This window comes from Puntigrus tetrazona, chromosome 9 (genome assembly GCF_018831695.1).
Source record: "Puntigrus tetrazona isolate hp1 chromosome 9, ASM1883169v1, whole genome shotgun sequence".
Lineage (NCBI taxonomy): Eukaryota > Metazoa > Chordata > Actinopteri > Cypriniformes > Cyprinidae > Puntigrus > Puntigrus tetrazona.
In genome coordinates, this window is record NC_056707.1 from 2,755,801 (window position 1) to 2,780,127 (window position 24,327).

At 36.1% G+C, this 24,327-nt stretch overlaps 1 protein-coding gene across 1 annotated transcript in view; it reads right to left on the minus strand.

The window, feature by feature from the left end:
• Positions 1-7,619: 7,619 nt before the first annotated feature.
• LOC122352168 (polypeptide N-acetylgalactosaminyltransferase 13-like) overlaps positions 7,620-24,327 on the minus strand; it is a 35,119-nt gene continuing 18,411 nt past the window's right edge. Inside the window, 5 exon segments of the mRNA XM_043249746.1 lie at positions 7,620-10,145; positions 10,148-10,181; positions 19,914-20,048; positions 20,936-21,034; positions 21,376-21,515. Of these exon segments, the coding sequence (XP_043105681.1) occupies positions 10,042-10,145; positions 10,148-10,181; positions 19,914-20,048; positions 20,936-21,034; positions 21,376-21,515 (512 nt within the window). The 3' untranslated portion in view covers positions 7,620-10,041.

Below are 24,327 nucleotides of genomic sequence, written 5' to 3' on the forward strand. Positions count from 1 at the left end.
ACTACACCTGGAAAAATGAGCAGCTTCTCCCATCGCTCAAGGATAAATAGATTATCGATCTGTGCTTGTTAAAGCAAGACACTTTCCTTTAAAACCACCGAAACTGACTCAGAGATTTAAAGGGGAAGCAGTCACACTTTATATTTGGTGGCCTTGACTACTATGTACTTGCATCAAAACATAAGTGCAATGTACTTATGATGTTCATATTGTATTACAAAACACTAATTCTACTATTAATGTACAGCTAAGGTTAGGGACAGGTTTGGTCGTATATTTGTTGGATTAAGGTTGGATTAGGGGTAAGTGATGGGTGAACAGTGTAATTATAAAAGTAATTACAAAAATTAATAATATATGTAATTACATATAGGTATTTTTAAAAATATATATATAATGTAAAAACGTATATGTACACAATAAATGCATTGTGCCAAATTATAAGTTTAATAGTGGGACACCTAATATAAAGTGGGACCGGAGAAGCTACCGAAAGCAACAGTAAATAATAATAAAAATGTATTTGTCAAAGATCTCACAACGATAAAGATTTTCTCTCTTCCTCTCTATCTCTTTTTAGATTCAGAAAAAGAAGCTTTACTGAAATGTCAGATATTGTGCCACATGCAAGGTCAAAAGTAATTTTTTTCAGTCAAAAGTCAAATTATTAAAATGAGTAAAAATTATTAGAAAGTAAACTATTAGGTATTAAAGTTCTAAAAAAAAAAATATGTGAGCATCTTATTTTTATTTTTTTTTTTCAAAAACAATATGCATTTATGTTTGCATAATAATTTAAAAAAAATCTAACTACAAACCTTTCCAAACTACTGTGACAAAGTTGAATAATTTACCTACCTTATCAATGTGGTTCCATCACCATATAAATATTTAACTTGTGTTATTAAACATGACTGCAGATGTATTTCCAATTTAAAAAAAAAAGGGAATTTAAAAACATGTTTTTGGTTAAAATTAGAAAATGTGATATTTGAGAGTTATGATCAGTTGATTTTTAACAACAATACTTCGTTATAAATGGTTTTTTTTTTTCTAACACACAATAATGGATCATATTTATAGCACTGCAGGAAAATCAACCTGATGAAATATCAGTTTTAAAAATCAATTTGTTTATTGTCACTTGACATATCACACTTTGCCTAGAGTGTTGATATATAGATATTTTCTCTGTCAATTTAGCACTTTTTCCCAGTCTGCCGTTGAACAATCAATATCAGTACAGAAGACAGCAGCAAGAATTCTTTATAATTCTTCATAACATTCTAACTGAAATATAATGGTATCTGCAAAAAAAAAAATCTTTGGTAACAGTTTATTTTCAGAAAGTCTCACCATATTTTTGAATGTTCGAAAGTAATGATAAAAATGTTGTTTGTAAAAGAACTGTGAACATGCATCATTTACACAGATTGTTGCATTATTTAATGGGATAATTTCAAGGAATATTTTGATTTCAGTTATATACAGATATATCCAATTAGTTTCCAGATTCTCCTGGCCTTTTCTCCTTCCTTCAGAGATAATGAACTTTCCTGTGGCCAGTCTTCTAAGTCTTAAATATGGCGAGTTGTCAGATAAGAAGAGCAGCAGCTCCGGCCACGGAAGCGTCAGTGGTTATTAATGAGTTCCGGGTGAGAGCGGGTCAGTGTAACGGCTGCTCTTCCATTCCTTAATGAGCACAAGAGGTTCTGTTTGTCTTGAGTCTCTGCTGATGGTAGACTCTAAACAAAAGAAAGTCACACCGGTGCTGAAGCATTTTAAGATCAGAGTCTAGTCTGATGCCAGCAAGGTATTTCTGAGCCCCAAAGACAAAACCTCAGATTTTTAGTCGAGCAGAGAGACAAAAGATCATTGTAGCTAACTTCATAAACTTTGCATGTAGTTAGTTAGTATGGTAGTTGTTCAATTTAGAAACATCTAAAATATGGCCAGAATAAGGCATTCATAAATGGTTTATAAATACGTGTATAAAGCAGCTAATGTAGTTAATAGCATAAATGTTGTTGTTTGTAAATGTTGTGGTAGGCCTATATTACCACAAATTGTATCATTTTAGCATTGGGAATACTTCTAACATATTAGTTGTTTGTCAGTACTTTTAAAGAACAGTTTCTGCAAGACTATCTGTTAGCTAGTTAACTATCAACAGGGAGCAAATTAGGCAAAAGTCCTAGTTATTGGTTAGTTATGAGTTTAGTTATGAGGTTAGTTAAGGACCTTAAAAGAAAGTGTGACCCCACAAATGTCATTTATGGTAAATGACATAAGGGCAGCTCACTATGGTTTGAAGTAGACAATTTTTGCATTTTTTTATAATGACGAGCAGCATAAAAACACTTACTTTGGGGTAATACATCAAACACAGTATGATATACTGTACACACACACACACACACATACAAAACAAACACATCACATTTCCTGGCAAGACACATTATCTTGATCTTTGTAATGCTCAAAAGCAGTCAGTTACAAATGTAATTTAACTGCTGTTATCTCTGAGATTTGCTCTTAAGTGCCGTGATAAGGACAGTCTGAACTGGAGCGGTCCCCTCTGAGCTCGGCAGCATATGGCGAGGAGCATCTTGCTATTTATGGCCAGCCTCCTGCAAGAGCTGTGACAGGGGACTCTTCCAGCACAGCTCCAGCAGAACAATTATTTTAATTGTGCAGATTATCTCCCATCAGCGAGGAGCAATTAATGCATTTTAAACTTTCGCTGTTAACACAGCAGCCAAAAAATCTTCCCTAGATGAGGGGGTGCAGTGGGTGAAGGATGATTTTGTGGTACAGACAAGCTTTGCAAATGATACATTACATGAACATGTTTTGAGTAATTTGCCAGATAAAAACATAAAATAAAGACATATTGATTTAGCTGAACAATAACAGAACTAGACTTTAATGGCGCTTGTGCATTACAATCGGTTTTCCGATTGGTCGTCAGGGTGTTGCTATGTGGCTGCTAAAGTGATCAGGTCAAATTTTGCACATAAAGATCAACCTGGTCTCACAAATACACAAACCCCTGTGCACTTTTTGTGCAACAACATTTTTACGTGCCTTACTGCACATTTCTCCACAGTTTCCAAGAGGAACGTCCACTGAGTGGTACTAAAACACAGGTTCAATACCAGAACCGTGGCACATTTTTATTACGTTGTTATGACGAGTATGTATTGATGTGTTTTTAACTATGTTAAATATCCAGGGACTAAAGTGATATATACTTATCGGTACGTATTTCGTGTCTCAAGACCAGGCAGGCAAAAAGAGGTGCAGTGTCTATTGTCAATAATGTAGTGATGTATGAAGCAGTGCATGCATGAGTTACTTGATTAGCGTGGTGAATTAGCATGATAAACTTGAACATAAGCTAAATCTGTGTGTCAAACTTTTCTGTTCCTCACACAAAACGTCCTGATTCCTACTGGGGTTTCAGGATTTCTCCTGCAGTGACCACATTTTTGGTGGATGGAGGCTTTTAGTTACTAAATACACTTGGATTAATTGCATGTTCAAGGAAATTATTCATCCATTGCATCAGCCACCAGGAAAAACAACTAAACACTCTGCTTGTCAAGCCGCATGATTTGAGGGATCATTTATGTCCATAGCAAACACAACTAATTAGGTCTTCACCACTCTGGGGCAGAAAACTCTGATTGGCTACCCCAATTCTATTTATTTCTGACTTCGATTTGCCGTCCCATATCTATCTATTTCCGATCTTTGACAAATCCTATGAGAGCAATGACCCCTTATACCTCCTCTCCAAAACTGATACGCTGCTCTCCAGAGACCAGCAAAAGAGATTTGTCTAACCCATTTCATAAAAATAGTCGGGTTAAGGCCTGGTGGGGGATCTTGGATTTATCTTATTAATATAATCAGCAAGGAAAGGGGACACAAAATGACTGAGTTCAATTCTCTCGCAGCACTTCCATGCAGGGTCACTCAGCCAATCACTCCAGACAATCATCCTCTCGTTTCCCACCGTGTGCCTTAATCACTCTCATCAGAGTTATTGCATGAGGTTGTTTGCCTCCATTGTGAGCTCAGAAAAGGTCTATTAGAGTCTTCTTTAGTGGCTCTCAAAGACTGCTGAGGTAGTGTGGGATTAGCTATTTCACAGATATTGGAATCTGTTGTTCTGTTGTGAAGGTATTGATTACCAATAACAGGTTTCTGGATCACAATTTCTCAACTTCAGAGAGGAAATACTGTAGAAAACCCATTTGCGACCTTTTTCGAACCTTTATTGGCTGTTTGTATATATCTATCTATATGTTCTATAGTTTTGCCATCATGAAACTGAGTAAATGAACATATGATTTTCTAAGGCACTTGTTGGTAAGTAAAAGACACTGCATCCATAGCAAATTATAGTGAGTAGAAAACTTCCATTTTCCATTTTATGTACCTCTGAGCACTTTACCGTGTTTATATGCCTGTTTATTGCTACTAAAACTGGCATATGCCACATATTTGAATACAAATATGGTTACTACGATGATGAGTTCAGTCACTTTAGTTTGATCGAATTATAGCAGTTACATAAGGAAATGTTTAATTACAATTCTGCCTAAATCTCACTATAATGAAGTCATGATGGTGCATGTAAACACAGTCATTGTAATGTGACCTAACAGCACGAGTGGTATCTCTTGAATCAGATTTTTCAGAATCTCACTGGAAGTAGCAAGTCTTCCAAGTTTTTTTTACAAACTTTATAGTAAAGTAGTACAAAATTTAGTAGAAGGATAATGCGGCTTATTTTTTTGTCGCCACATTGCGCAGCATTCACTATAGTGCCCAGTGGATATTCACTACGATTTACTTGCCATTTATTTCCCATTTTTAGTGAAATTATGATGAATACATAGGATTAATACCCTATGGTATGCTTTACTTGAACTGTACAGCATCATTCTAAATGTTTAGATTGTTGCAATTTAGCCACTGTTTAGATTAACGCACAATAAGTCTGGCTCAATCAGAGTAATTTAAAGAAATGCAACCTCTCATTTTATGAATGAGTCTCAATTCCAGGTGGGAACAAGGGTACGTTTTTGCCATACTGAGGGTTTAGAAAATGTGTCCAGCTGTAATCCCACTTCACTGTCGCTCCGGATCTGCCCTTCCCGTGAGACTCACGCTTGTAACACCCACTAATTAAAACGCTTTTGTTCTCTGGAGCAACCAAACCACAAGCCCCCGCCCCAATTAAGAGCAGCAACATTTCTGAGATCAGCGGGAGAGAGAGAGAGAGAGAGAGAGAGATGAGACGAGACACTGACCTGCCTGGGCATCTTTTACACTTTTACAATCATCTCAAATTTATGAAACCACAGTACCTAAGGGAGATAAACACACACACACACAAATCACAGAATGTTCAGATGCTGCATTTTTAATCACGTCTCCCTCTGCCTTTCACTGTCTTTCTCTCTGGAGAAATAATCTCCAGCAGTTATTTTGCAGTGTTATTTAAAGAAACACAAAACAAGTCTAAACATGAAGCAAAGGGTCTTATTAACAGCCCGATTTAGAGAGGAGGTCTGTCAGTTTGTCTGCTGATCTCTTCTACTTAATACATTTTAAATGTCAGGTCACATCTGACGCCACTAACATTGTCCATCCACTGATTATCATGAAAAAATTAAAAGCGGATTCTCTTGGGGTCCCTTTTAATAGCTCCAAAAACATACCTAACAAAGACAAATCAAGTTGGTACACTTCATTTTACCAATTTTAGGTTTTGGAAATAAATAATACAACATTGTTTTGGTCTCATTTATTCATGATGCTTTTTTAGACCAAAAAAAATTGCACATAAAGTAAAAAAACACACGAAAATGCAGTGATACTGAATTTCAAACTACTAAGATGCGAAGCGATGTATAAAGCACATCACAAAATCATTTTAAACCAAGCAGATCTGTTGATCAACATTGCGAAATCTGCACAGGTAAAAACTTGTGCCTAGACTGACTGAAAGTGGAGGTGGTATACATGGGAATAATGATGTAGCCCTACAATTAACCCTGAGAAATTCCAGTGATTAGCGAATATGAGTTAGACTCCAACCCTTGAAACTTGAAATGATCTTAAACTTGGACTCAAACTAGCAAAGATGGCTAGTTCAGAGAGGGTGGACAGGAAGATGTGGTGTGTCGAGAAAGCAACAGACAGGTCCAGAAGGATGAGGACGAATGATGTGAAATTAGCTCCGGTCTCAGAGTTTGAGTGACAGGCGGCAAAAAAAGGTCCACTATTAGTCCAGGTTGGTTGCAAGTGTTTTTCCTGCAAGATTTTTGAGTTCTGTGAGGAAAATAATGTTGCATTACTACTACTGTTTTTATCCATACAGCTTCTGGGTCTTTAGGACCTGTACCTATGTGTTCCTTGAGCAGCATGAATAATAATACATACAATGTTCTTGTAGACTTGTATACCCAGATATTTGAGCAGGTTAATAAAAGGGTTCTTCAAATCCTGATGCCTAAAGACCTTGATGAGCTTGTTTCATCAGAGTTCAGTTAAACCCCACAGCGCATTGGCCCTCTAGGCCAAGTTTTGAGAAACCCTAGTCTATAGTACTTATTCTGATCAGGAACCAATAAATTTGTTTTTCCATGGTCATACCCTCATTGTGTAATATATTTAATATAACACCGCATGTAATGTTAGGTCACATGTCATTCAGACTCCACACAGAACACGACACGATGAAATACATCCACTGCAATAAACTGTATGTGACTATATCACACAGTGAAAGTGCTCAGTTAGAGTTTCAGAAATCCTGCTGATGATAACAGTTCTCCATTTGAGTTGATTAAGGACTTGAGCTGACTGATTTGGAAGCCTTAAAGTTGGCACTGAATGATATTTATGCCATGTATCCATGGAGAAATAGTTTTAAGGCTGGATACTTATGGGCAAGATACTCAAAGGGTAATACTGGGCTTCCATGATGAAAATGTTTTGGCACAGGGGGATGTTGAACAGTATCAGATGAAAGAAATGTTACGCTTCTCTTCTAAACAGTCTTCAGATTTTTTCCAGAGAGCTTTTATGAGAAGTGTGTGTGAGAGAGAGAGAGAGAGAGAGAGAGAGTCGTCACAGAGGAGTGTGTGTACATCATTATGACTAGGTTGGGGAATTGGATGTATGAGCAGTCGTGCAATGAGTTAGTGAGCGTGTGTATGTGTGTGTGTATGTGTGTGTGTGCTCCAACAAGACATTAAAGTGAAATCATGTGGAAATAAATTAAGACTGATTGTGGTCAGTTTATCTCTACTCTGTATACAGTGTTGTAGGCTTCTGGAGCTTAATATTGCACCAAATGAGGATGCACCCCGTTTTCACAAATTTGTTCAACCGTTTATCTCTCCTCATTTCCGAAAGCACTTATTGTACACTAGAAAATAGTGGTGTAAAAAAATAATCAAACTAAAGCAAAAAAAAAAACAAAAAACATGACACACCACCTACATACTGCAATGCTCTTGTGATGTACTGAATGACCCTGGCACAAGTAGATGAATACTCTATGATGTTCTCTGCTCATCATATTAATGACAAGATGATACATTACACAACAATGGTTTATTAGACTTAACAGTTGTATTATATTAATCTAGGAAACATGAGGTCATCTGAGACTTAAAAAAAGAAAGTACAAACAGTTAACATTAAGACCAGTACAAAGTCACACATTTTCAGTTTTTATGAAGCTGAAAAAATCCAGAAAAGTTCCGACTGTAACATGCATGTGGTGATAATAATGTCAAACAGTTCATATTATTAATTGTGATATATTTTCATAGTACTGCTCCAAATTATGTGCAGTCTTAAATAGCTTTAACTAAGTTCATTTATGCTGTGAATGCATTAAACGTGTGCATGTTAAAATGATCAAATAACTAAGAGACAAATCACAAATCCTTAAACCCTCCAAGAATTAATATTGATTGAGTGCATTAAACAGACATTAATAGAACACTGATAGAACATGGTGGATGCAATAGATGTGTACATACAGTAGCAATGCATAGAGCTGTACAATATTTTTTAAACATATTATATATACACCAAGCATTATCACTCACATTTTTTCCTCTGCAGTTTTTCGATTTCATATTAAAAAAATATTTGCTTTAATATGTACATCAATGCTCAAAAAAGCCTAGTTGATCCATTTGTACAAATGTGTGTCCTGGACCAGTGAATCAGAATCAGTGACAGCTGATGAAGATGGGGCTTTAAATGACTTGTTTTAGTCCTAACACTTTACATTAAGGTTACATTAGTTAATGTTAGTTAATGCATTAACTAATGGGAACAAACAATGAACAATATATTCCGGTATTTATTCATTTTTTGTTAACGTTAGTTAATGCAAATACAGTTGTTCATTGTTAGTTCATGTTAATCCACAAGGCATTAACAAATGTTAACAAGCACAACTTTCGATTTTAATTATGCATTAATAAATGTTGAAATTAACTTTAACTGAGATTGATAAATAGATGTATTGTTCATTATTATTTCTTGTTAATTAAATAGTTAACTGACCTTAAACCTTATTGTAAAGTATTACCATTTTAGGTTTACATGTGAGATGCTGCTGCCTGTACGCTGTACCCAAAATGTTTATGTTCAGGCACAAAATAACACATTATTATTTAATATTAAATATAAAATGAACATTTGATGGATGAATCAGCAGGTCTTACTGTAACCCAAAATAAAGCATAAAACAACAACAATAATAATAGCAATAATAGGTTCATTAGGCATTATGACATTATTTCAATAAAGTAGTGTGTTTAAATGAGGAATGGGTCCTAAAAATCACATTCTTACTATTTCCACTTTTTTTCAGAAACTAATTCAATGTCCTGAAATAACGAAAAGTTGATTTTTCAATGAACCCCACACACATTTTCCAATGTACCGGAAAATGTGTTAACTAAATACAGATAAAGTAGATACAACACAGTTAAATCCTCCATAAACTAAAATCACATAAATGAAACTGTGTATGATAAAATGGGGAACAAATGCGGAAACAAATGAATCCTTAAAGGGATAGTTGATCCAAAAAGTTGATTCAAATATTGAGTCCTTAATACATTGCCACTGTAATAAAAAAACAAAATAATAATAATAATATATAAATATATAGTTTAATTAGTTTATGCAAAGAGTCAGATAATGCTTTGGTATAAATTTGCATAGCAACATGTGACTACAAGTGCCATGGCAAAGCATGATGGGGAAACTAAGATCCTCAGCCCGATTTCTAGTTAAATGTAGGTTAAAGTTTAATAAAAGAATGCAGCGATGCAGTAATACCTAAAATGTAACAGTTTGGTGTTTAACAGAAGAAAGACATCACAAGTTTGGAGTGAGTAAATGATGAGAAAATTTTCATTTTAGAGCAGCTATCCCCTTAAGGCAGGTCGAGTACGTCACTGAAAAAGATCATGTTAGTTTTGAGAAACAGCAGCAAGTAATACAGTTGGCGTACAATCCACTGACCAACGCACAATCCCTTCAGGTGCTGTATAGAAAGCAAACAGAGTTAAACTTCAGCACAGTGGAAGCTGACGCAATCTGTCCATCTCCAAAGAAACATAAGGGCTACTGTCAAAGATATGACGTGTAGGATATTAAGAGGCACCAAAACTCCCACACAGGATGAGCAGCATAGATAGCCAGTGACACATGCTCAGATCAGAGACAGCAAGCGCTTAAACCTCGCCAAGAGCTGGTCGCGGGCTACGATCTGACCCCAGACCAGAGAATCTGAGAGCTAGAGGAAGCAGTCCAGACACACGCCTGGCCACAAACGGGTCAGCAAATGGGCTGTGCGTGGTTCTCCTGATCAAAGCCTGGCTGAACTCGATCATGAACCAGAAAATGACGGCCGTAAACATGACTCTGGGTCTCATGGTGTGTGGCGCGTGACGAGATTCAAGCCTGAACTGGTTGTCGCCGGCTCTGTCAGACACTTAGCGTCATGTTCCTCAAGATCCACTGCTGTGATCGCCTGCCGCTGCAGTCTCTGAGAGTGGGAACCATTTTATCCTCTTCAGAAGGCATGTCAGACACTGGTTACTGTTCACATGGAGCAGAGTCAGCCGCTGTGAGGAAACACGGATTCATGAAGGAATGAAAAACAAACAACACTTGAAAAATAACACGATGTTGTGGATAAATCTCACATTTTAATCCGAGCCTTCATTATTTAAACATGAACACTAAACAATCCGTTCATCTTAGTTTTTAGACGATTTATTGTATTTATCCATTTTCTTTGCAGCAACTATTCAAACAATAAATACCACAGATAGCTTTTGTGTCAGATAGCTGTAAAGCCTGTAAACAGATTATTTTTCATTTATATTATGCATAAATATATTAAACACACAAATGTAACATATTCCTGCTTAAATCTAGACATGCATGTGTGTGTATTTATATGTGCATAACACATACACACGATACACACACACATATATTATGTAAACAAATATGTTTATTTTGGATGCAATTAATCACGATTAATCATTTGACAGCACAAAATATACATAAATAAACACTAGAAGGTATTTTATTTTGGCCACCAGTGCTCGATGGGCTTGTACGGTCACTTATATATTTTTACTTTCTATATTTTACACATCAAAAAAAAAAAAAACAAGGCTTAGTTACATCACAACTGTCGTTCATGACCTTATTTTACGTCCCTAAGCTTACACAATACTTAAACTTAACAACCACCTTACTAACTATTACTACATTTGAAAATATCGAGGGAAAAATCTAGCATCTTTAAAGATTAATTAGACATAATTTTGGCTTGTGCTTTGTGTTGCATGTTAAAACGGAGCCCCATTTTAACCCTGTTCAGCTATCTGAGACTTCGGAGTAGGTATTCAGCACAGCCTCCGAAAGCATCGTTGCCATCCAGCAGAACTCCAGAGGCGGATAATGAAAGCTGCTGCCCTGCTGGGGCCAGACACCCTTCCAAAAAGCCTGGAGCCTGCGGGTGATTGCTCCTCAACAGCTCTGAATGAAGGTAATCAGTCACTGTCTCACACTGAGAGATAGGTGAGAATATGCACTGTTCTGCTTCTGCTCCGCTGTAGACTGTTCAGACTCTGACACTGTTTTACAGTTCGTGCAGCAGACAGCATGACAAATGAGTTGACTGCATGCGGTCTCAGGTTTGGTATGAATCGCTGAACATTTTGAGTTCATAATGAACAGCAGCTAGTTAATTTCTGCACACGAGAAGCATGCGTTGCGTTTTAGAGCCCTCACGGAGCTCTCAGTCATTCCTGCTTCAATAGGATTTTAGTGCAAAGATAAAATTCCTTTGCACTTGTACATATTCAGGCCTGCTGGAAAATGTATTTTCAGCAAACACGAATCCAGGAGCATGAATATTGTTATAAACATTTATAGAGAAGTATTCATTTGGAAAGAGTGTGAGGTTGATGAACATCAAACACACACACACACACACACACACACGTTTTGAGCAATAATAAAAAATAATTGTAACTAATATTCATGAGCCCACAACCTTACAAGCAAAAGTCTGACTGATACTTATATGCTGACCAAATGCAATCTGAGTCCATAATCCACCATCTGCAATCAAACCGCTCATAATTCTCAAAACTCTATCAAAATATGTATTTTAATTCAAGTTTGCAATCAGATTAATTACTTTTTATTATATAAAAAAAATTGCTTCACTGGTCGTATTTAAATAGCTTATTTAGGTGTTATGCTTCCAAATAAATTCACAATGAATGTATCAATCTACATGCATTTAACCTGTGCTGTGTTGTGGAACAATGCCTGATGAAAGTTAAAATCATCCTGCACATCCAGTTACATCCTACACCTAAATATATGCTTTTATCACTTCCCTATTACATACTTAATTCAACTTTTAACATGGGCTGTAAATGAGTAGGCAGTTGCTGCATGCAAAAAGCAATTTGGATTCATTAAAAGAACTGGAATGCAATTTTAGTCCCTTACCTAATATACCTGACCACTAAAATCAACAACAACAGACTCTCTATTAAATACAACGTGTGCGATAAATGAATCAAGTCTGTATTATAGTCAAAGAGAGCTGACAATCATACATGTATTATATTAGAGTGGTCCTACAGCTATCAAAGCCAACTCCTACAGCTACAGCTAACTCTAGCTATCAAATTTTTATATACAGCTATTTTAGCAATTTTTTTGTATTTTTCTTTACCATGAATAAACCTATTTCCATACAGGCACATGTGCTGGTGATAACTTTATCAATAATAATAATAATAAGAGGATTTAGCATTTTTAATTAATGTAGGCCTTACATTCTTCTTATTATTAGGCCTATTACTATCTTATTTTTATATTAAAAAAATACATGAAATTATTAACCAACAATAAAACCAAAATAATTTCATAGTGCAAAACTAGAATATTTTTCAACAGTATAGCTTTTAATTTAGTTTAATTTTTGCATTTTGTCTCCATTATCAGCTAGTGCTGGAAAAACTACATGACAAATGAAAAATTGTTACACTTACTGTATATTGGCTTTTTTTATTAAAAAAATCTGCATTTTGTAAAATTATTAATATTATTAAAAATATGAATAATCCACTAATCATCCACTTTTAATTTTATCTATACTATAAACAGTCTGGTATGCTGTTTGACTGCAAACTGGTAGTTGTTATATCATTTTATTATGGTAGTCATAAATTCTTTGATTTGCATCACAATAATTTTCCCGTTTACTAATTGTATGCATCGGAGTAGCAAAAAAATATGGATTTAATGGGAATCTAGCGAGCTGGACAAATGTTTGGAAATGTGTTAATGCTGCATGTTTGAGAGTAACACAGTGTCCTTGGTCACAGTAGGGTGGAAAAATGGATGGAGGTGAGAAAAATAATAAGCAGTAATATATGGAGCCATTAGATTAGATATGTTTTTGCTACAATGGCAGTCAAAGGCTGCGTGGTTCTCAGTGATGGACGTAGTATCAGTGTGAGAAGGGTTACAGAGATCTCTGTGTGAGACGCTTTTATCTGTGTGCATCTGAGCAGGACACAGACACCATCACCCTAATGACGGCATCAGCTATGAGCTCAAGTCAATAACGCTACTTCAAACTAACACCTCTTTTACCAAGAACATAAAACATATATTATTCCCTTTAAAAACAGGGGTGTTTGAAGAAGAGGTTCATTATATTCTTTCAGAGCAGCTAAGATTATACCATAAGATGACAACATACAAGGACGTCCACAGCCTTTTAAAGTTTTACAGCTTTTCTAAATTAAAATGCATCCGCCAGTTATTTGAGATAGGGAGCCCTATTTGAATGATCTAAACGTAAGTCGAAAGCACACGGTGAAGGTGCACTCAGGGCCTGTCCAAATCCACTTTTGCTATTATAACGACAGGAAAAAGGTCAGTGCGCCCAGGTGCATAGTCGAAATGGGTTCGTATACTCTTAATAAGTAATGGTTGTGATTTTTACATGTATGTAGCCTACACAATAATATTCTTATACGCTGTAATTATTATTTAGTTTTTAATATGTGGCATGTGTGCTGCTGCTCATCCCTGTGTGCAATAAGGCAGCCAACGAGTGCTGTGGAACCACCCGGAGGCGCATTTCCTACTAACGCACTAATGCTATAAAATAACAAAATTAAAATGACAAAAAAATACTTAGACCCGGTTTGAGTCAATGCACCTGAACAAACCTTTTTTTTTAGACCAGCATTCCCATGGGCGCAAATGCAATTGCTAGTTAAACGACGCAGGAAATGTAATATATATATATAAATATAATGTATGCGTGTGTGTGCGCGTGATTTTAATATGAATTTATAAATTCAAAACAATAATTGTATTCTTTGGAAGTTGGTAAGTATTCACATAGGAAATTATAGAACTGTACGGTCATCATTCGTTTGCTAATGCTTGATGAAACGAAAAAGCCTCTGAGTGAAAAACGCACATAAAGACAGGCCTTAATGAAGCGTTGGTGGCCGAACATATGCCAGAAAAAAAAATGCTGGAGTGGCCATTCAAATTCAGGCTTCAGACAATTAAAAAAACGTCTCATTCTGTCTGTGCTGAGCGCAGCTGCCGTGAGAGCGCGTTAATGCAAAGGGTCCGTCTCCACAAGCCCGGGCCATGAAAGAAACCTTCACAATGAGATCACTTCAAAAGAGCTTGTAAACAAAGACGGGCCCATTTCAATCCACCACACACAGATAATCAAGCTTAAATAAAACCGCCTTCTCTGATCTGATGCTAGCTAAATAATAGCTGGAAGAGGTGGCCATACTGGCTGCCAGTAAATTTTCATTTTGAAAAACCAATAAAATGTTTATGTAATAAAACCACATTTCAAATGAAATTTAATTTGACACAAAGGTGCTCCGAAGGTCCTTGAAAGAGCGGTATATATCTAGCAGCTCCTCTGATGTCTGTTATTGCATTTGTGCGTCTTTGAGTTGCTGTCCCCTTCCATTTCTCTCAAAAGGTCAGCAATAATTGCTCCTAAACACATTGAAACCTGCCTTGAATGTGGACTACTTAACACAGCCTGGGCTCCATAAACCAATTTCACATCAAAAGGCTTCACGTTCAATAAATACTATAACCACGAAACTATTTCACAATTTAAGATTCAATTAAACCGAATGAGGTTCATTCAAGACCTTTGCATACTGTGTGTTTTTTTGATGAATTCATTTAAATTATACAGATTTTTAATGAAGCTCAGGTAGCTCTGTCCAGTCTTAGTTGTGCATCATATTTATATATTTTTTTTTTCAATTGCATAGGTTTAACTTAATCTGACCTAATGAGATCATTAGCAGTTTTTCCATCGAGCTGAACGGCTCTCTGTTCATAACCGTTTCGGTCCATGCCAATCTGAGTTTCATTTTCCTTGTTCTGTTGCAGCACATCTAGTATGCCGAGACCAAATACATTCACAATGTCACATACATTACCATATCAGTTGTCACGACTGAAATACATTTATTTCAGCTAACATTATTTAAACTCGTGTATATTGTGTATTAGTAGTGGTTGGGACACTTTTCTTTTGGTGGTTCCCAAATGGTGGTGGTCTGGCAGAAAACAGCTCAGCAGTAACCTTTTAAACCCTCAAGCATCCTTCATATAGCAGACAAAGGTCTCGATGCATTTCCGATCCCAATTTATTATTTTTATTAATATAAAAAAATTATAATTTATGTTGTATGAGACTATAAAAAGCAAGATGAAAGAGTAATCATATATTTCTAACAAAACATCAGATTTCAGTCAGTCAGAAATTTAAATGGTTAAGAATAAACAATAAATCTAAGTAGCATTTTTAGCATTTTGTTTGGATGCATCAACAAATCCTAATGTGTGTGTGTGTGTGTGTGTGTGTGTGTGTGTGTGTGTGTGTGTGCCTGTGCACAGTGACTGACTAGAACAAAAAAAAACTCTTTGGCTCAGTCTGTTCTTTGGTTTTGTTTTTTGACTGTTTTTATGACTAAATTGAAAATAAAAACCTGCTGTGTCATTCAATGCTTTGCACATTATGTGTGTATTTGTGTGACATTGTTGCCAGATTGAGAATATTGTATAGGTTCACCCTTTCATGTGTATGTATAATCTGCATTGTGTTGAATTTATACATTTAGATTTCTATGAGTGCCCACTTTTGTCAATTAATTATGTAATTAATTTCCTTTTATTTAAATGATTTTGCCTGAACTTGTCATGAAAGATGCTTGAGGGTTAATAATACAGCATTTCCTGAGAATGTCCCATGCCCAGTCCTTGCATGGCATCTTTAGATACACACAGATTCAAAGCTTAAAAACGCTACAGAGACAAGATAAAGTACCAGCCAAACTGAACCCAGAATCATGTGCAAAAGGCTTTCAGTTTCCTCAACAAAAATATGAACGGGAAGAGCACACTATAAACTACGACAGCTGTAATAACTAGCTGCACTTTCAAAACTGACCTGCCATCAACAGGAAGTTGTGGAAGTTACAGAAAGTAATCAGTAGGGCTGTAGTAAAGCTTCTTAAAAACCTCCTGCCGGGTGAAGTTTCGGAGGATCCAGGCCTGAAGGGGGCTATCGTCACAGTACTCCACCGTTGGGCCATATGTCCCGTCCTCCAGCCGACTGATGGTCAGACACGATTGGGTGATGATGTGCAGGAAGGTATGTTTCTGATGGTATCCATGAAAACATGATGACAATAAACCAGGTATGGGTACTGATGACAAGAAGGTCAAAATGTGTTCTAGTCTTTTAAATTCTAAATCTCTGTTTAAAAGACGTGTACTTCCTTTAAAGTCTGACTAAAATATTAAAGCATATGTAAAACACTTGATTGTAATTTTAATTTGAATTATTCTTCCCCCGGTTTCACAGACAAGGCTTAAGCCTAGTACTAGACTAAAATCTAAGTCTGATCTGTTTCAACTGAAAGACACTTGCACCAACTGATCTTAAAATATCAGTTATATCAGTGTCCTTTGTCTCTGTCTGTGAGACCGGACCAATATATTTTAATACTAAATTCATCAATACTAATGCATAAATCACAACTACATGAGATGCATAGTAAAAAGAAATTACATTAAAGTTTATTTTAGTTCGCCATAAACACTTCTGAGAGTTGAAACCGTATTATAAAGACAACCAAAGTTCATCAAAAGTTCTTAAAAAAGTGTGCTAAAAGGTCAATTTAATACATAATAAATGTAATCTACAATTCATTTGAATTTAATTGCAATTAATTATATGTCAGAAAGGTAAATAAAAGAGATTGAGACCACAAATATTTTTTTTTGTATAATACATAAAAACAATTAAATATAAAATAAGAAAAAACAACAACATTATTACATTTTTTTGCATTAATGACAGCAGTACTTAAGCTGACATGGATAAATCCTAATGATACGTTTTAACTGATTTATTATTGTCTAAATTACTATTATTCAATGTGGTCTCAGGCTCCCTGTTTAATATACGTACATACATACACATATATATATATATATATATATATATATATATATATTTTTACACACATATATATACAAACACAGAGGCTCTAAACAAGGACAAACTAATGGGGGTCATGGGAAAAGGTCAGATGTGGAAATGTAAACGTAGGGCACGAATGTGAGGGAATAAGCGTGGGTGTGTAGTTTGTGCTCACTGGTGTCTGGCAATGACAGATACAAACTGTAATGGGGCTGACTTAGGTGGAGCAATGCTGCATTAATGTCTCTTTACCTTCTAAAATAGCTATTTAATTGGAAACAGTGCCAGAAACCGAGCAAATGGCTCAATCTCTGTAAACCAAAATCATCAATTTTCACATGCAGTGTGAAAAACCTGAGAGCTGTTTTCAAAACAAATGCCTGCCTATCTGGTTGCCAGTATCTTATGGATTAATGGGGAAAAGAATGACAATTTAATGATGGGAGATTCTAGGATGCAAAATGTTGTCAGTCTCATCTTTCTTTATATTTCGATCATTAAGTCTTGCAGCACAAGCCTCCAAGCAGTAGAATAAATACAATGCCCTGCATTACAGACAGCTGAAAGGTGAAAACCAAACACTGGATACGTGTTTGTGTCCAACATCAAAATCACAGAGGGCACAGAGATCTATTTTTAGACGGTATCTGATTTCTCGAACCCCTTTGCGATTCAACGCTAAGGTCCCTTACGGCTCAAGTGTGATGTCCTCTTTTAAATCAAATGACTCATTTATTTGGAAATATAAGCACCAGAATCGACCCAGCTGACAAAGAAGTGTAATCTGTTATATTAACAGAAATATCGATAGCGCCAAGGATCTCAAAGCTTCTTTATTCCGCTATGATGTATGTGGTATGTGTTTCTTGATATTTTGAGAATGCTGTAATGAATCTCAGATATTGATTATGTTACAGTCACTGAAAATCAATGCCTGGAGAGGCTTTTGGAAATGTTATAGGGCTGTATAGTAAACAAAAATAATCCTCCTTGCCATATCTCTACAAATACAAACATGTCTGTATTTGCCCAACTGTGTTTCTAATGCACTCACAGTCTGTCTCATTTATAGTGGGATTCTACTTCACAAACGCCTCTACCAGAACATTCAAACAACACACAGTGAAACACAATTCAGATGATCTTACCTTAAAGTCATACTCCCATTTGCCAACATACTAAGATATGCACAGAAAGAACGGTTCATCAGTTTCCGAGATACACAGTGGTACACAGCACCACGACCAGGACGATCAATATCCAGAGAAGGAAGAAATACAAGATATTCCAAAAATACAGAAGCGCACAAAGTGGATAGAAATGTGACGCATAGCGCCATCTGGTGGTTAAGAGCAGCAACTAGCTGGAGGTCTAATGCGATTTGGGTAACACTTTATCACCGAGTTCGGACCTGGAGGGCGGGCGTCCTGCAGAGTTTAGCTCCAAGCCAAATCGAACACACCTGAAGCAGCTAATCAGGTGCTTAAAACTTCCAGGCAGGCGTGTTGAGGCAAGCTGGAGCTAAACTCTGCGGGACACCGGCTCTCCAGGATAGTCTGTAGTTAACGGTGATGTAACAGTGATGCCACGGTTTAGTTAGTTCATCATAGACTTTTTAATTTCTGTCTTCCTTTGTTTAGTTTTTCCCACCACTGTTTAGTTCCCTTGGTTACTGATTTGATTAGTGATTTCAGTTCAGCTGCGTATTGTTCATTTGCCTTATTACTTACGCTCCTTTGGTTGCTGTGTTCATTGTCAGTTGTTGTTTGTGTTAAATGCACACTGTTTTGACTGCTCATTAAAAAGACCTTGCATTCTGAACCTTCAACTCTTATATTTATATATATATATATATATCATAAATAAGAATTGTACCTTACATTAAAGTGTCACCAAGTGTGTCCATATAAATAATTACCTGGATAAATATAAAACTGGATGTCACATGACCAATCAAGACATTGCAAGTTTAAATATAAATATAAATAATAATGATACATGTGACCAACATTCGAACTTCACGAATGACGAAATGTAATTTCTGGATAAACTATGGCCATGATTTCCATAACCCATGTTTTCGGAAGGCAAAATGTAATTTTTTTACTTTAATTTAAAACAAATATATGTTCGGTTCTCTCTGAACATTCTGAGGTTAGAAGTCCCCTGAGAGCCCATGTGATCTTTGTCAGGCTCAAACAGCCTATTTACCTGTCTGTGTGGAGTAAAAGACCACCTCATACAGTACACATAAATAAATAATCACAAAAATAGATAATCAACATTGTATTTCGCCCGGAGCAGTACATTCTCCTGGTGGAAATACACCCCTAAATGTAACAGAAGTGAAAATTGGATACATTTTTACATGTCTCACATCTTAAAATATTTTTTCTTTTGTTATACCTTTGATTTATGTACTGCATAAAAAGATTTGCTCTTTTTTGAGCTTGATAAAATAAAATTAAGTACACTTATAAGGCAAACATTCTTCTACCTTTAAGGACTGTGCACCGTGTGCACTTTATTATACTGTATGCCATAGATTAGCCATAACAATAGCATAACTATATAACATATAGTCATACTATATAATATATATAAGTTTTATTTCAATTTTTCTGTCTTTTGTTTTTTAGGCGTACTAGCAGGCCCCTTGAAGAATCTTCTTTAGTAAGCAAAGCTATGTAATTTTATATTTTTATTGCATTGATTTTGTCGCTGGGCAAATATGATATTGTGATATTTTCTGTGTAATATGTACCTCTGCATCGTACTCAAACATCTGGTTTCCTTTCATGTGGTGGCACTTCAGCATAACAACAGGTCCATTAAGCCGCGATGCATCCAGACACAGGTCATCGGTTCGAATCTCTTTGTCAGCCGTATATGAGAACACCTGCAAACCGATTAATCAGATGTGAATTAATTACCGCGTATTAACTAACAGGAAATGACTTACTTATTTAATATTTACCTTTAATTACGTATATAATTAACATTTCAACACTTTCAATTTAGCAAGGATTAAAAGGATTAGTTCAACCAAAAATTCAGCTATCAAGCTTAAAGTCATTAAATAAGCCCTAATCCTACGATTTTCAAATTCATCTCTTTTCACAAATCAATGAATACAGAATTTGTATTCTTTTAAAGTTTCAGTCCCGGTGCACTGTCCATATACAAAGACTTTATTTGCAAAAACAGACAACCCCATTTCTTAGAAAAGTCAACAATCATGGTTTTATGCTTTTATTGTGTTTTATAAAAAACGATTAGTTCCATTCCTGGATTCAGGTATGATTATATATGTCCATATGTTTATCAATTTAGACTGTAATGACACTTGCAATATTGTGCTACATTGAATCAGGTTGTTTTAAAACGAGAAACAGACGTTTTCTCATGCTGAGAGATGAGATGTATGCGAGTAAGAAAATATCATATACGGTGTTAAAAATGATACAGCGAACGATATGCTATTCTCTGTTATTCTCTGTTTTCACTTAAGATCCATTAGATGAGAGGCATGTCTGGAACATTCTCTCGCCGTTTACTGTTGCAGGCAGGAACCTTTTTTAGCGTTTCAATCATTTTCAATCATTTTTATTTAACAACACAGGTTGCATCGAAGCACAAAGCGTTTTATAAGGCAAACATTCGTTTAACGAACTTGCTTCAATTTCAGTACATGTATTTTTAGTTCTAATGTTTTGCATTCTGTGGTAGATTTGCTAGATTTTTAATAGTAGATTTTTTGTTAACTAAACAGAAATCCTTTCCTACCTGGTTGCCGCCCATTCCGTGACAGTTGAAGAAGCCAACCTTTTCATTCTCTTTTCGGCCCATGTTGTCCACACACTGATTTGTCTCAACGTTTCTGATCTAATAACATAAAAGGACAAAGTCTGAGGATTTTATATAATGCGGTGTTCTTTTAATCAAGTACTGTGTGTAAGCCATCTTTTTCTTTTTTTTTTTTTTTTTGCAACACTGTCCTTGGGTTGTATGAGAACTGGTGAAAAGCTTTAAATACAATTACTGCAAACGACATTGAGGGAACAGTGGAACTGCAACAATGGCTGGGCATGAATATTGTCTGTTTTGCATTGCAAAGGTCTTGGCGTAACCGCACACATAAAGCTACACATTTAGTGTGCAAAATGGCAAACTGAATTAACAATTAATTCTTTCAATGGCCATGCCGAACAAGAAAACACTCTTACCTCCCCAAGTGAGTAATATCTACGTGGGATCTGCGAGTCGGGGTAGATGTTTTCCAGGTACCATGAGAAAGGTTTACACTTCAGCGATTCTCTCAAAGCCTTCCGCGAAGAAACATCGCCGTAATCCACCCGAACCACACCTGGAGAAAGACGCACAATCAATCATATACTGGTCTTTCAAATCAGTGAAATGTGAATGCACCGCCCTCTTTTGCAAGTCACTTGGGATTAAAGCATCTGCTAAATGAAAAGATGTAAATAACCCACCTACAAACATGACCCAAGGAAACAAAATATAGGATATATATAGAGAGAGATAGTTTGATGTAATTTTTACATTGATGCTTAAACACATTTAATAATGATGGATTATTTCACCATTAAAAACATTTAGAAATAGGTATGCTGAAATTTTGATTGATTGATTGATTGATTGATTGATTGATCGATTAATTGATAGACTGATTAGGGTGGAGGAGTTAAGAATGGTTAATCCAAATATCCCCAAATGGTTTTTTGTTTGTTTTAACATGATATGCCTCAAATAAAATGCAATGGCATGTATTCATTGAAAAATCTCTAATGCGTCCTTCACTACAGACACTAGAGGGAGCTTCAGCATTACTTTTTATCAGTAAATGCCTAATTTAAATAAATTGATGGAATAAAAATCCACCCATTCATTCTCCAACCCGCTTATCCTCTTGAAGGTCGCAGGGATACCAGAACCTATTTCAGTGTCACAGTAAAACTGTGCATGTATACATGTATATATTTAATCTTATTCAAATCCATCAGCAACCAAATTCTAATTCTCTATTTTTCGTTTCAATTCAAATTGAACAAGCATTTACATTTTGGGATGATCTAGATGGGTGGTCTCTTCTGTGTTCATGACTGCAGAGAGGGTATAACGCAGACACACACACACACACACACACGCAGAGCTGCAGACGTCCCAGAGGCCTTGGCGATCAGAGCACACACACTGACAGCTGAAGCGTCAGGCGTTTGCGTCTTTCTGCTGAGTGTTGACTTTCTGCATTTCTTCCTCAGTCTAGCGTTTTCTCTTTTTCTGTCTGCCTTGATATTTGCTGCTGTGTTTTGTGACCTCTTCTCTCTCTGTCTCTCTTTGTCTGTGGTGCAGATGATAAATGATCTTGTGTGTTATAGTAGATGCCTTGGGGCAGAGCCGCTCTCAGATGTGATCACTGGGTCTAAGTTATGTGCCATCTCTCCCCTCTGAGTTCAGTCCACATTTAAAAGAACATTTTATGCAAAAATGTCACAATCCTTCACTTACTTTCACAGTTTCAAACACATACAACATTCTTTCATCCCAGAAAAAAAAATTATGTTCCTGCTGCTTGAAACCTCAAAGATGATAAAAAAACCTCTCTCTCTCTCTCTCTCTCTCTCTCTCTCTCTCTCTCTCTATATATATATATATATATATATATATATATATATATATATATATATATATATATATATATATATATATATGTGTGTGTGTGTGTGTGTGTGTGTGTGTGTGTATTATAAATGTACATATTTATCATGAACGTAACGTACGTAGTCTGCATGAAGTGCATGTTGTTAGTCACAGAAAATCTTTATTGTAGCTCAAACGTCATTACAATTTCTGCATATATATGCATATAAGCTCACTGTACTTTTCAATATCTGAGCCATTCAAGACAATGACTGCAAGGATTTGCTTATTGATATTACTATAAGAATTTGCCTGTTAGTTGAGGTGTGACATTAAACTTATAATCGAGCACAAAAACAACGTAGCATACTGTTGCCAGATAATGAATACAGAAAACCATTTAAATGCAACTAATGCCGTACTACGCAAATAAATCAACCACAACTGTATATTTTCCCAAATAATTTGTGAAAATGCATGGTCGGAAAATCTCCAATGTAGGCAAGTATATTTTTAAGTTGTCTAAAGTGGTGTTGTTTTGGTGTTGTTTTTCATTTGGATGAAAAAGCCTCTACTTGCAGGCTTCAGGATTCCTTTTTAAAAATGTTATGCACGTTTTGGTTCAGATAAAAAAATATTTTAGCTGAATTGCGTCATGTACAGTACAGATGCTAGAAGACTTTTTTTACACCAAATAGTGTAAATATTGTTTTAAACATCTGCTTGTGTATTCCAAGTGCTGAATATAAGAAATTAGAAACATCTTTCTATTAAATTTGAGTGATGTTTAGTTTCTTTGAGGTACAGACTATTCCTTTAAATGTGTGAGATTTGACACTTCCTTCTTTTGCACCCCAAATCTCTTCAATTGAAATAAACTCACCTTTCTCTCCAGAACAGCTTCTGCCATTCTGACTCTAGACATACCAGACTACACTATTTATTCATTACACACACACACACACACACACACGCCTCAGTCTGCAGACCACAACACAGCACCACTGGGATGCCTTTCCAGGAACAATCCCCCTCCTTTGCTCTACATTACCACAGAGTTGCTCCTGAATCTTTCTCTCTCAAGTGAACTGACAGAGGTTTCAGTAAAGGCTAATCTCATTATTGTCCTTGTACAGGATACTGAGGCTTTCTAACCCCACTATAGCACTACATTTCCCAGGTCTCCCTAGGGGCGAGATGCAGATAAAAAAGCAGAACGTTCATGCATACGTGAGCGGCAGAGCAGAACTCAGACACTTAGCACAATGCCAGGCATGAATAAAAGATGGAAAATCTCTCATCAGGGTGAAATATCTGTCCCGCTGATCTGCACAATAGCAGAACCGCTTGCGGACTGTCACCAAAACGTCCATATCAGCAAATATGAGCAAGACAGATGGATGTAAAAACGTTTTAGGGGGATGTGGCCCTGTAGTGGCTGTTTAAGTTGAATGGGGATGAAATATTAATGTTTCATGGTAGGAATAAGAGGAAAAGTGTCTTTCGTGAGAAGAATA